Source organism: Stegodyphus dumicola, chromosome 3 (assembly GCF_044657685.1).
Source record: "Stegodyphus dumicola isolate Sdum_Otavi_A_Nest chromosome 3, ASM4465768v1".
In the NCBI taxonomy this organism is placed as follows: Eukaryota; Metazoa; Arthropoda; class Arachnida; order Araneae; family Eresidae; genus Stegodyphus; species Stegodyphus dumicola.
The window spans coordinates 264,106,415-264,121,172 of record NC_140770.1 but is presented as its reverse complement, the minus strand read 5'-3'; the positions used below and the strand labels follow the sequence as shown (position 1 = coordinate 264,121,172).

The following is a 14,758-nucleotide window of genomic DNA, read 5'->3' as shown; positions in this document are numbered from 1 at the left end:
CATTTCCAAGAAATCAATGAATCACCTAGTAAAATAGTACCACCAAAAAATGACTTGCCATTTTCTGCATTTCCCCAGCTAGCATCAGCATATGCATTTAAAAGTCCAAAATCATTGCTATAGAAAAGTTTTTATTTTTTGTACCTTTTAAATGCCTTAATACCCTTTTAGCTAAAAGATAATGCCTTTTTTCTGGTACATAATTAAATTGTGACAAATAAGTTGTTACAAATGATATATCAGAACGCGTTCTATTCGCTAAATATAAAAGTTCCCCAATTAATTCCTGATACAAAATTGCATCAATTTTTTCATTTGTACATGAAAAACCTTTATCTGCCCCTTTAACGATTGGCATTTTTAGTGCTTTACAATTCTCCAATTGTGTTTTGTCAATAAAGATTCAATATATTCTGTTTGAGACAAACATATACCATTTTCAAGTTTTTCTATTTGCATTCCCAAAAATTTTGAATTAGTATTTTCATGTAACTCAAATACATTTTTAATTTTAGAAATAATATTTTCAAGCATTTCTATATTATTACAGAATATAGCTAAATCATCAACATACAAACACAATATAAAAATGTTTTTGGTATCATTATAAATGAATATACAATTATCAGATGCTAACTGTACCAGTCCAAGTTTTTCTAATTCAGTTTTTATTTTCATATGCCAATTTCTACCCAATTGAGGCAACCCATAAATACTTTTCTTCAATTTACATACTTTTCCTTCTCCAATCAGTTTTTCATATCCAGGTGGAGGAGTCATATACACGTCCTTGTGTAAGTCACTGTACAAGTATGCTGTTTTTACATCATAAAATTTAACAGTCAAGTTTAATTTAGCTGAAAGTGCAAGCAATAATCTAAAACATTCAATGTTAACTACTGGTGAATATGATTTGGTATAATCCTTATTCTTTATTTGATTAAACCCAGCCGCTACTAATTGCGCTTTATATTTTACTTCCTCAGTCTCCTTTCTTCAAAGTATACACCCACTTACTTTTTACTAATTTTGTTTTTTCAGGCCTCTCTACTATTTCCCATACTTCGTGTTTATGTAATGAATCTAATTCATTTTCCATTGCGGATTTCCAGTCATACCAATTAGCACTTTGTTTTGCTTGATTTGAACCTCTCGGATGGTCTTAATGGTATTTTATTTCCATATTTATTACTTTTTTCATAGCTATCAGATGTTTGGACTTTATTCCCCCTGTCATCACCCCCGCTACAATGGCTCATGTCGGGGATTTCGAAATTCAATGAGTCATCATATTCACTTGCTTGAGTATTTTCGGTAACAACCAATTCGAGGTGTGGTTTTTGATCTACTTCGTTTCCCCTTCCTTTTAATTCTTCAATATCCTAAGTTTCTAAGGTTTTATTTTTCCCCATATAATTACTACCCTTTAAAGATTCGCTAAATTTAACTGATCGTTCTTCAATTATTTTATTACTTGCTATATCATAAATACAATATCCTTTTCTTTCTCTAGCATATCCTAACATTATCCCTCTTTTCCCTGGTATGTCAAATTTGTTTCGCATTATTTTCGGAATGTGAAAGTATGTCACACATCCAAACTTTTTTAGATAGTTTAATTTGGGTTTTTTACCAGTCCAAATTTCTAAAGGAATTTTTTCTTTTCCTTTCCAGGGTGTTAAATTTGATACTTGAGTACTAAAATTAATTGCTTCTGCCCAGAATTTTACCGGAAGCTCACTATCATATCATATATATCATGTCTTAGCTCTTTCCAAAAGAACTCTGTTTGCCCGTTCAGATTTCCCATTACTCTCACTGTTATATGGAACTGTTTTTTCATGAAAAGTACCTGAATTAGCAAGATTATTATCTAATTGTTGATTGATTTACAAATTCTAAACCATTGTCTGTTCTCAAACGTTTAATTCTTTTACCAGTTAAATTTTCATACTTAGCTTTAAATTTACAAAATGCGTCAAATACTTCACTTTTACTTTTAAGAAAATAAGTAAAATACATTCCAGAAAAATCATCCACTAAGATCATAAAATATTTAGACCCACCAATTGATTCAGTTTGAACAGGGCCACATAGATCCGAATGAATTAATTCTAAAATTTCTAAACTCTGATTAATGTCAATATTTGAATGACTTTTTCTAGTTATTTTACTTATGTCACAAGTTTCACACTTAAAATCACTTACATCATTAATATCAATGTATTCTTTCATTTTAAGCATATATTTTGGATTTAAATGGCACAATCTACTATGCCAAATTTCATAATTATTACCAGCACAATCACTAGCAATGCGTGATTCAGAATTATAATATGGTTCTAAATTAACTTCAAGCCTACCGTTATTCTTAAATGCTTTAAAAAGTAATTCATTACACCTACTAAAAACTAATACAGAATTATTCCTTTATTCAGTTTTACATCCTTTATCCATTGAGTGACAATAAGTTATTTCTTAAATCAGGAATATAACTAACATTACTAATAGTTAAATTAATAAAATAAAATTCTTTGTATTTATAGTTTTTGCTCTAACAGTACCTTCTGAAAATATTTTTGAATGTTTAAATGCCTGGTAAATCTCCCTCACCTCTAGTGTAATATTCTGAAACCAAAAGAAGTCTTTTGCTATGTGTCCAGTTGCACCACTATCCAGCAACCAAATTTTATCACATTCATAATTCTTTCCATGTTGAAGAGAAAAATCACTTTCTCCTTCATCAGAACAAGATGAAACGTTCACACTTGTAGGTTGTAACTTCTTTTTTTCCTCGTTACCTTTGGATAACTCACTTTTGTATTCTTGTTTCTGTAATAGCAGTCCTTCGCGATGTGACCAGGCTGTCGGCAAATGCAACAAATTCTTGGCTTATAATTTTTATTCCTTCTTGATATGAACGCCTCTGCGTTGGTTCCATCAGGTTGCTTCCCGTTCGTTGAATTGTGAACGGACTCTTCCTCACAGAGTATTTTGAGTACTTCATTGAGTTTTTACAATTTCTCTAATTCGAGAGAATTTTCCACAAAGTCCACGGACTTTGTAAAACACCAGCTTCCAAGGAGATACATCTAGTCCTAGCGATTGGCACTTAGTTGCTATTTCTCTCGCTCTTGCAATATAATCATTAGCCGACTCATGCAATTTCATTTCTAAATTTTTTAACTCATTACCAGCATCTATTTTTCAATCTTCGGCTTGTTCCATAATGTTGACTTTATTTTTTCCCAAAGAATTTTTGCATTCTCTTCTGTCTTTCATTTTTCTCGTCTTAAGTTTTCTGGTTTTACTGTCGAAATTACCGAGTCAAGTCTTTTCAGTGATAAGCTTTAATTTTCAATGCCCAAATAAAATAGTTCTCTCTAGTTAATTCGGGAACGTTCCACTTCTCCATTTTTGGCTTTCACTAAGACAGTTTCGGTTTCGACTTGGTATCCAATTCTTCTTGACAAAACCATGGAGCTGCTACCATTTGTTGTTCAGAGGCCAATATTTAGAGTAAAGAAACCACACGAATAATGAATAAAAAGATCACACAGGAAATCATATTGACTATTCACACAGCAAATAACATCTCACCATCTCCCTACACTCGAATGATGGATGTGTCAGGAGAAGAGACAGCTGCGGCAGCATAATTAATAGGCATCCGCATAAGAAAAAAACGTTCGCTCGCCTCTACCCAACACTTTATTTTTATATGTTTGTTATTGTCCTTTTTTTGCTTTAATAATAATTGAATTATGTCGTTCATATCTTCCGGTTAAGGTTTTTAATGCCTATAGTAAATCTGCATGCAATATTTGTAGAATTATCAAAAAGTTAAGACACAACAACATGCTGAACAAATACTAATTCAGAAGTCAAACAACAAAAATCAGCGTTATATTTTCAAAATTTTCACAGGACTAGTTTCGATGGTTTTACCGAACCACCATCCTCAGCTGCAAAACCGCAAATGAACAATATAGGAAATAATGATTAGATAAGAAAGCCTGGACAAGAATAAGCAAGTGGCGCCATCTGTTGGTGAAACCAGAACTAAAACATAATCTCTTTAAAAGCCAAAGGCAAAGATGGATTGGAATTGGGATCGTTAACTAGAACAGAAAGATTTTTTGAATGTGAAATGCCTCTAGAAAATCCAATTGTCCAATGGAAGCTGTTTTTTGTATAATTTTGGCAGCAGAAAAATTGAAAGTGTGATTTTCAGACCAACAATGTTGAGCAACAGAAGACTTCTGTATTTCTTTTTTAAAGTATTATATATTGTAACTGAAAAGCAGTAGTAACTGGATAATAAATATTTAGAAGATGCTGAGCATCTAAAATTTTTTTTAACTTAAACTGATATTTAACCTTTTCGCGACGGCGCACCTTTGTTTAAAACGCTCGTGCGGGACGGAAGAGAATCGAAGGCAGTCACCGTACAGGACGGAGGTTTTGCATCGTTAAGCCTAATTTTATAACAAAAATCAGAAAAACAAAAGTTTCGCTTCTAGCATCGTAATTTTTGGTATCATTTTAGATTATTACTTGAGCTCTTATATATGTTAAAATTAGCCCTTAAAACATTTATTTCTTTATTTTACATGGAAATATACTTAAAAAATTGCTTATCTTCCATAATACTTTTCGGAAGAGCTATTCAAATTATTCTAAAGTTTTAATTGATAAAATCCATCAATAAAGTTTAAAATTATTAAAAAGAACACAATAAAGACTATTTACAGTAAGAAGTAACAAAATTTAAAATGAAAACGAGCGTGGTAAATTTCGAAGCACAGAGAAGTATCACCTTGTAACTCTTAGAAAAAGGTATCACTTTTTAACTCCTTAGAAAATGAATCAGTACTCTCATTTGCGTTAGTAAATGGTTCACTAACCATACTAGGGTATTCTTCCTCTGATAAATAGCGCCTCCTTCCCGTTATAATAGACTGGAGCTGAGGCTTTCCTAAATAAAAAAAGAAGGAACGGAAATATATCTGAAGGCAATGCAAAACGTAAAAAAACTCCGCACAGTAACCCTAAAAGACCGTACAAAGTAGAGGAAAAAAATAGAATAAAAAAGGAATTGGATATAAATCAGATACGAGAATGTTTTCATTAGCACGCGCAGCGATTTAAAGAGCCCTGCGTTTGTTTACATTACGATTTTCCCCCTCCCCAACCACAGCTGACAAGCAAAATACCAAAAACAGCCAGAATATAAACAATCTGAAGGTCAGAATACTAAAACTATGTTCAGTTTAAATGTAATGGACACAGAGTGCCATCTAGTGGCTATTAAAAATTGTTTCAGCTTAAAATGCATATCTGCACTGCCCGTTCACTTGGCCAGTTCTCCAGGAGTGCACGGGTGAACCGCCCGGGCCTCACATGCGTCCGTACGAAATGCATATATGATTCGCCCGTCGCGAAGAGGTTAAATGATGTATTTTGTCAATAGCTGCATAATTTATATTTTTCACTAAAAAAATTGACTACCTTTTAAGATTTTAAATTTAAATATTTAATGAAATAAATATTTAAACTGTATTGGATTTGGGCATGGTTAGGTTAGTGATGATTAGGTACTATTATTAAGGTAGAATAACACACAGAACAAGTATTAATTTAAAAGTCAAACAACAAAAATCAATGGTATATTTGCAAATTTTCACAGATTTTACAAGGTTAAATTTGCAGATTTTCACTTCTAAATTAATACTTGTCCGACGTACCGCAAACAGGCTTATTTTTTGCTTCCTTTTTTTTCCACGTTTGTATTTGCCATTTTGCAATTGTATGAGTTTCGGTGAGTGTTTTTCCAATTTTTTAAATTTTTCTTATTGCATATTGTGCTTTGCTTATTTGATTTCATTCTTTCTATTTGCAAATATTTTGTTTTATATTCATTTTCAGTGTAAAATTTTTCCAGTGTTTCGTCTTTATTATTGGTTAGTTAAGTTAGTTTGATTTCCTTCATTGCTTATCATGCCTTCATTCATTAATTGTTTCACTAAATTATGCCTGAAACGACAGAAATTTCTGAATCACCTTGACTTTTTACTGACTTGTAAACGTAAAAAATTTATCCCCAGTTTCATTCAAATCAAATCTAATCAAAAGTCTTCCAATCATATTTCAAGAATTCTCTTAAACTGCAAAAAAGTGGTATTGGTTTCCGTTCTATTGTATCAAATTTAAGCACTGCCTCATAACCGTTAGCCAAATATTTAGTTCCTAGATTTTCAGCTCTATTAAATAATTACATTTACACCATAAAAAATTCAATAGTTTATAAAAAATTTTAAAAGCTGACTGAATCCTAGACTGAAATTTTGCAAACATATCGCTGATTTTTGCTGTTTGACTTCTAAATTAGGTACTATCCTACTGAGATATACAATTTATTTAACACTGGATGAGTTCCATACTGGTTATCTCGGAAAACTTATCCAACCTGAATACTAAGATAATTGTAATAGTTTTGCAAAGAAATGAAGCAGTCCTCATTCTAGTCAGTTCTTTTTGATCTAATTATTATTTTTACTGCATATTTGGTTAGACAAGATAGTCTTGAACAATCAGTTTCTTTAATCTTTTTTGTATTTTTCTGTCAGAGAATTTAAGAATTGAAGGTAGCAAATTTCTTTTGTAATGTTAATCATTTCCTTGATCTTTTTGCACTGGTTTCAGTTTCTTGAATCTTTTTTTTTTTTTTTTTTTAATTACTATTATTATTATTAATATTATCCTGTTAGAGAATTCAACAATTGAAGGTAGAATTTCTTTTGTAATGTTAAACATTTCTTTGATCTTGATCCTTCTGCATTAATATAATCTTTATAACATAAATAAGTCACTTTTGTTGCAGCTTTGTATGAAGAGTTGATATAAACAATGGCAAGGAAATTATTTCAGATTTAATCAGTTTGATTTATTCTAAATACTGTTGTGAATTTCCACAGATAATAACAGTGTTTACGTTCCTGTGTTAGAATGGTGCCGAAATGAATGATGTAGTATGTTTCGATTTTAAATATCCTTAATAAATTCAACGACTCTTGGTTTAAACCAAACTGCATACATTTAATAATAAAACATTCATACGTAAACATTTAGTAATAATTCATCAATACAGATAAGCTATAAAATAAGAATTACAACCGTTACAGACCAGCTACGCTTTTAGCGACCGAATTCTACGAACGGCAATCTCAAAAGCGTGTTGCCAACGCAGGGCAACGAAAAGGTGGAAATTAATTCGATAGGCGTGGAAGTGAATATACTCCCACCTTATAAGGTTTAGTCCTGATACACAGGCAAAGGTGAAAGTTTATTAATTGGTCTTTTGAAGACACAAGTTTTAGTTTTGACTGTAGCTACGCGAACTAAGCCGTCCTTGCCCGGGTGGGCATCGATGATCCGTCCTATAGGCCAAGCTAAAGGTGGAGATCCATCTTCGATGACAAGAACCACCGTATCGACCTTCAAGTTGGGTTTAGTGTGCTGCCACTTAGATCTCTGCTGAGGAGAAGTCAAGTATTTCCTTTTCCAGCAATTCCAAAATCCGTGTCTTAGATTCTGTACAAGTCCCACCTAGAACTCTTTGTGCGAACAGACTGATGTGTCTCTGGAAAGGAAGTCAAAGTATCACCTGTAAAATGAGAAGGGGTTAAAACATTAATAGAGTCAATATCAGAATCGTTCACGTAAGTAAGTGGACGTGAATTCGAAATAGTCTCGATCTGGGTAAGTAGCGTTGACAACTCTTCGTAAGTTAAAAGAGTCTCTTTCAATACTCTTCTCAGATGAAATTTCACTGAGCGAATGCCGGCTTCCCATATTCCTCCGAAGTGGGCCGAAGCAGGCGGTATAAAATGCCATTCAATAGATGACTTACTAGTTAGTTCTCGGGAAACCGATTCTGTTGCACACAACGAAGACTAAATCTGATTTAGTTCTTGCAGTTTTCGGCATGTTCCCACAAAATTGGTACCGTTGTCACTGTAAATGTGCCGTGGTGCACCGCGACGTGAAATGAAACGACTAAGTGCAGCGATAAACGAGTCTGCCGTCAGGTCACTGACTACTTCTATATGCACAGCTTTAGTCGACAAGCAAACAGAGCTATATAGCCTTTCGTTGTTTTAGAATCACGACCCTTATTAAATTTCATGGTAATAGGACCAGCGTAATCCACACCAGATGCGAAAAAAAGTCGTTCCAAAGTCACACGATGTACAGGTAAGTCACCCATCAATTGCGGATTTGAAGCAGCTTTAAATCGATAACATATAAAGCAATGGTTGACACAACCGCGTATTAGTCTCTTTCCTTCAATTATCCAGTAAGCTTGCCTGATGAGGTGTGATAATAAAGAAGAACCAGCATGAAGGTAAGTAATATGAAGTTCTTTCACTAGTAATTCGCTAAATTTATGTTGAGAAGGAAGTATGACAGGATGTTTGATGTAAAATGCTAAAGATGAATTTCGAAGACGTCCTCCCACCATCATCTTTATCTACGAATGGATATAGAGAATGTAGTTGGCTCTTCTTGGGTGAAGGTTTCTCTTCCTTAATACACTGTAAATCATCTTCAAAATAATGATTCTGAATCCAATGAATAATGAAATTTTCTGCGACTCGAATCTCTAGAAATGTTAGCAGGATAACGCAGCTGGAGTTAATACCACTGCGTGAAATGTTGAGTAACATGATGCTTCTTGCAATTAATAATAAATCTTTGACAGTAAGCCAGAATACGAACAATTCTACAAAGAGAAGAATAATGCTCGAACAAATTAGCTAATAAATCATTCGATTCACGTATATGAGAAATAAAAACAGGATTATATCTTTGTTCGGCCTTTACTTCAGATTTTAATTCATATTTAGGCCATTTTTCCTCTTCCTGACGCAATACGGTGGACCATTCCACCACAAAGTACAATTTAGTAGGAGTTGAGGTTCAATACCACGAGAAGCAACGTCTGCAGGATTTTGTTTAGAAAGAACATGATTCCAATGTTTAACAGGTATCACTTCTATGATTTGAGATGTTCTGTTTGCAACAAAAGTTTTCCACTTACGTGGATGAGCGGATAGCCAAGACAGAACTACCTTGGAATGTCCACGCAAAGATTTCAAAATTAAACTTCTTTAAAATGTTCAATAAAGATCGCATTAATCTGGTCAACAAATATGCAGCACAGAGTTCGAATCGAGGAATGGATACTTGCTTTATAGGCGCAACTTTAGTCTTTGATACCAAAAAATTAACCTTAACCATACCATTGCATTTTTGGCGACAGTAAATGGCTGCCGCATAGACCCATGAAGATGCATCACAAAATCCATGTAGTTGAATAACACTGCCCGTTGTAAGTATGACACATCTCGGAATTTCACAATTATTGATTTGACTGAATGTCTGTTGAAATTTAAACCAATCATCTGAGATATCCTGGGGAACAACTGAATCCCAGTCGCCTTTAACTAACCATAGCTTTTGATAGAATATTTTAATCAATATAGTGCAAGGAGATAAGAGACCTAAAGGATCGAAAATGCGAGCAGATTCTGCCAATATGCGTCTCTTTGTTATAGGTGCGTTGATGTGCAGTGTAGCTTTAAAACTGAAGGTATCAGTAGTTGAATTCCAAAAAAGTCCTAAGACTTTCGAACTCCATATCTCGAAATCAGAATTCAATGAACGTTCCTTAAATTCAGTTAATAATTCTACAGAATTTGAATTCCACTTCCTCAAATCAAAACCATGTGCATGTAAAATTGAAGATATTTTCTTGCAGACAGATACTGCATCATCAACTGTATTTACACCCGACAATAAGTCGTCCGTATACATATCCTCTTGCAATATACGAGATACATCTGATTCCTCTTTAGAATCTAAAGCTACCTGCATCAGACATCGAGTTGCTAAAAATGAAGCAGAGGAAAGACCATACGTAACCGTTTTCAACTTGTACGAGCGCATTTTATCACTGGAATTGTATCGCCAAAGTATCAATTGATAATTCTGATCTTCAGGGGCTACCATCACCTGACGATACATCTTCTCCACATCGGCTGTGAAAACAATTTTAGGAAATCGAAAATTAATCAAAATCTCGAAAATATCTCTTTGTAATTTTGGACCTACCCCTAAAAGAGAATTCAATGATATACCATTTTCAGATTTGCAGGATGCATCAAAAACTACTCTTAATTTTGTCATTGAGCTAAAAGGTTTAATTACCGCATGATGAGGAAGATAAAACTTTTCTGTATCCGATCTGTTAGATAAATCATCATTAATCACAGTCATATGTCCTAACTGTTCATATTCACGTATGAAATCTTTATACTGTTTTTCAAATTCCGGATTATCTTTGAATTTTCGTTCAATGGAACGCAACCTAGAAATTGCTGCCGGTTTTGAATCACCCAACTTCAAATGCGATTTATAAAATGGAAGTTTTACAACAAATCGCCCATCTGAATTAACAGCATGAGTGTTTTGAAAATGTGATTCACAAAATTGTTCCTCAGGTGTCAGAAATTCCTTCTTCCCAACATCGACAATATCCTCCACTTCCCAGAAACGCTTAAGTTCGTAATCAATATCTATATTATCTTCTAGCTTTATGAAGTGTGAATTTGCTGTTTTTTTTTTTTTTTTTTTTTTTTTTTTTTTTTTTTTTTTTTTTTTTGGCCTTCCATATTATTTCTGACCTTCCCAGCAATGACCCAACCGAAAATTGTATTTTGAGCTACAGGCTCATTTTTCAAACCATATATTTGGCCACACCTTAAAACGGAGAAAAAATAATCAGCTCCTAAAATCAAATCAATTTCTTTGGGTTTAGCGAAATTCAGATCCACTAACGGAATAGATTTAATGTATTCTATATACTTAATATTAATGACTTGTTCCGGTAATGGCACAGTTAACCTATCCAAAATGTATGCGTTAACATCAATTATTTCATTATTTAACCTTGATTTAATCTTTAAACCACTAAATAGAGTCACGAGTCTTGGAAGCTGGCACTTTGCCAATTCCACGCAAAAAGTAACCTTTGATTCGTTCTTTTTAATCCTAATCTTGGAACAGCTCGTTCAGAAATAAACGAACTTTCACTTACGGAATCCAATAATAATTTAATTTCGATAGTGTTGCCGCTGGACGAAAATGCGAGTGCGAGAACAGTAGGCAAAATCGCCAAGTTGCAATTTTGAATGGTATTACTGACAACTACCTGACCTTGACCCTCGCATGATTCATTCGAAATTCTCTCTGGAGTGCTTTCGTTTTCATTTGAAGCTGTAAGTTGTTAGCTTTAATATCTTCATGCAACGAACTATTATGTGTTTTTGAATTACACAAATTACACTTTAACTGTGAATTACAGTTTTTGATTAGATGTGAATTTAAACATAAAAAACACAATCCTTGTTTTCTCACAAAGTTCTTTCTAGCAGTAACATCCAAATTCTTAAATTTAACGCATTTATATAACGCATGAAGTCCGTTATATTTCGAACATTTAGTATTACTAAATTTAGGATTCTGTAACGTTTTGGAACTAACATTACTATTTTTATGAACGACTTTAGCTTCAGCTTCTTTATTTATGATAATTTCGAGAGAACACCTTAAATTTAAAAATTCAAAAAATCATTCCAATGTATGAAAATCCTCTTGCGCTGTTTTCTGTGCCCATAACTTTTGAGTTTCTGAATCTACAACATAAATAACTTTCAACATAAATATTAAACCATGTATTCCTAGAAGTTGCTTTGTCACCAAGAGCTTTCAAACCTCTGATAACTTCATCGGAAGTATCAGCTAATTACCGTAAATTAACATTATCAACCTGTGAAATACATTTTTGATCCAGAAATGTTTTAATTAACGATTGTACTATTTGCTTCTTTTTATCGTACCTAGCGAGCAATTTTGCCCATGCTTCTTCATAAGAATTATTTGATAACGGAATATGTTTAATTATAGAAGTTGGTTCATCAGCAAGTGATCCGATTAAATACTGAAATTTCTGTATATTTGATAAAGAAGTATTTATGCACTGTTGCAACAAACAAATCTTTAAATTAAAGTTACCCAAAAAAATAGGAATATTCAACTTTAAGTTACTCAAGTTACTAATATTAGAATTCCCTGGAACATTTGGCACATTAGCCACATTCAATAACATCTAATAAATTTTGATACTGAAGTTTCAAACTAAAATACTTCGATTAAAAATCTTCAATTTCTGACTGTTGTTCTGGTAATTTGGCATCAAATTTATCAAAATCTGAATAAATCCTTCCCAAGCGCTCCAGATGCAAAATTATTTCATTTTTAGATAAATCAGAAGTAGTATTCTGAAGCCTTGTGAAGGCCACTTTTGCCCTACCACACAATCTAATGACAGTAGCTTGATCCATAAGTAATCAAGTTCAAAATGAAAATCAATACAAAATAGATATAAAACTTCAAGAATCAAATTCAGATGTAAATCGAAATAAAAAGCACTTATCTGTACTTGAACTGCTGATGAATCCCCAATATTGCCGACATGCCTCCAAAAATTGTTTATGTTTCTGACGTAGTTTCGATTTTAAATATCCTTAATAAATTCAACGACTCTTGGTCTATTTAAACCAAGCTGCATAACATTTAATAATAAAACATTCATACGTAAACATTTAGTAATAATTCATCAATACCGATAAGCTATGAAATAAGAATTACAACCGTTACAGGCCAGCTATGCTTTTAGCGACCGAATTCTACGAACAACAAATCTCAAAAGCGTGTTGCCAATGCAGGGCAACGAAAAGGTGGAAATTGATTCGATAGCCGTGGAAGTGAACAAACAATAATGAGTTTTATTCATCATGTGCAGCATATGAATGATCAAAGCCAGTTGCATAAACTTTTCACTGCATCCAAGTGTAGAAATAGTAGTTTTTAAATAAAATAAATGCCATTCATTTGGTGAATCACAAAAGCAAATTATAAAAACATAGAAGCTATGGATCTGAATTTTTAACCTATTCTTGAAAATAAGTTTTTTTTCTAACTCTTGTTACTGAATACAATATTTTATACAAAACTAAACAGCAAGTAACACTAAAATCAATTACAATGGATAAATATAAAATATTTTATAGGTGAAAAATTCAAAAGAATTTCTTAAAATGTATTAATTTTAATCAGATGTATGATATTTGCTTATTTTCAATTGCTTTCTTTTTATTTATTTTAGGCTGCACTTACTCAACTAATCCAGTATTATCATAGGTTTCACAAAATTCTCTCTCAACATCCATTTAAAAATCTACCTGTGCGAAGTGAACTTCTCAATATTCATCATCTCATGGTTGAAGCTAAAAAGTTCAAGACCAATTTTTGAATGTTTAATTAAGAATATGCATATATGTAAAATTTTGTATTTGTATGTAATAAAGGTTTTATGGTAATTTAAATGTGTGGCATAACATGAGCTTTTAAAATATTCCAATATTTTAAAACTTGAACTTTGTAACAATTGCTTCTGTACAGAAAAACAAGCAAGAAGTGATTGCTACCATTCACTTTCCCACATAAAAACAAAACTAAGCACACAATATGCACATGTACTAGGATCCGCATCAGATTCACTGTCTGAAGTCAATTCGCATAGCACTTTCAGTGCTTCACAGGGTTCATAGCCACATTTTAGTTAAAAAAATAAGCACCTGTCTAATTACATTATACACAACTGCATAACCTTAAAAGAAAAATTAGACTTGTAATTTAAAATATGAGCAATGCAATATTTATTAAGAGAATGAGCATTACCTCAACAAGGGAAAAAAACCTTTTTTTTTAATTTTAAATGACAGTTCTATTTACAGAATTAGTTTACAATAAGAGGGGAAAAAACTATGCAGAACTAAACTATATTACAAAATTTAATAATATTTCAGTTAAAATATTGAAAATAAATAAGCCATATTAATTGTATTCGTTTGGCACCTAATAATAAATACTGTTGATTTTTCCGATAATAATCCTATGTGCTATATCTGACTTCGAATCTAAAATTTTCTGAAGAACACAAAAACCTTGTCTAAAACTTAAAGGTTTATTTAACTGGAACTTCAACACTGATGAAAACTTAACATCACAAACGAAAACTTAACATCTTGGGTGGAAAACTTCAAAGTGCTTTAAAGTAACAGCTATGCCGGCACGGTGAAGAACACTTTCCCTTAAAAGACAGAATCCATCTAGCCCTTTCGGCGTATATCTCCATTTCGCTGAATTCAGACATCCGCTCCTATATGTTTTGGACTTAAACGGCCAGGCTGGAACTGGAATAGTACTGGATCAGGACTGGAACAAGACGGGAACCGGAACAGGACTGGATCCGCAACAAGACGGGAACCGGAATCTCTCATCCCCTGGCTTCTCCCCGGGCAGGTCTATTCTGGCTCGAACTAAAAGGAACTGCGGTGCCACTAAGGAAAGCACCTCCTTTTATTGCCGGCGGTTGCCGTTACTACAGGCGACTATGCAAATATTTAACATCCTTCCACCTAAGGGGAAAAAAAAAGAAAGAAAAAAAGTGAACTTTCACATCAAAGTAAAACAATGCCAAAGAGCCTTAATATGCCAGTCTGTCCGGCGGAGTTACAGTTCTACCAGATCGTGTTATAGGCCTGACAGATTTATCATCTATGTTGAGTTT

The 14,758-nt window shown here is 33.0% G+C and overlaps 1 protein-coding gene across 4 annotated transcripts in view; it reads left to right on the top strand.

Annotated features, from left to right (window-relative positions):
- The window catches only part of Vps52 (vacuolar protein sorting 52), a 76,572-nt gene extending 63,061 nt beyond the window's left edge, over positions 1 to 13,511 (top strand). For all 4 annotated transcript variants that reach the window (XM_035354830.2, XM_035354823.2, XM_035354837.1 and 1 more), the window contains one exon: positions 13,292 to 13,511. In XM_035354830.2, coding sequence (XP_035210721.1) covers positions 13,292 to 13,438 — 147 coding nt within the window. In that variant the 3' untranslated portion in view covers positions 13,439 to 13,511. The remainder of the gene's footprint in view (positions 1 to 13,291) is intronic.
- Positions 13,512 to 14,758: the final 1,247 nt, after the last annotated feature.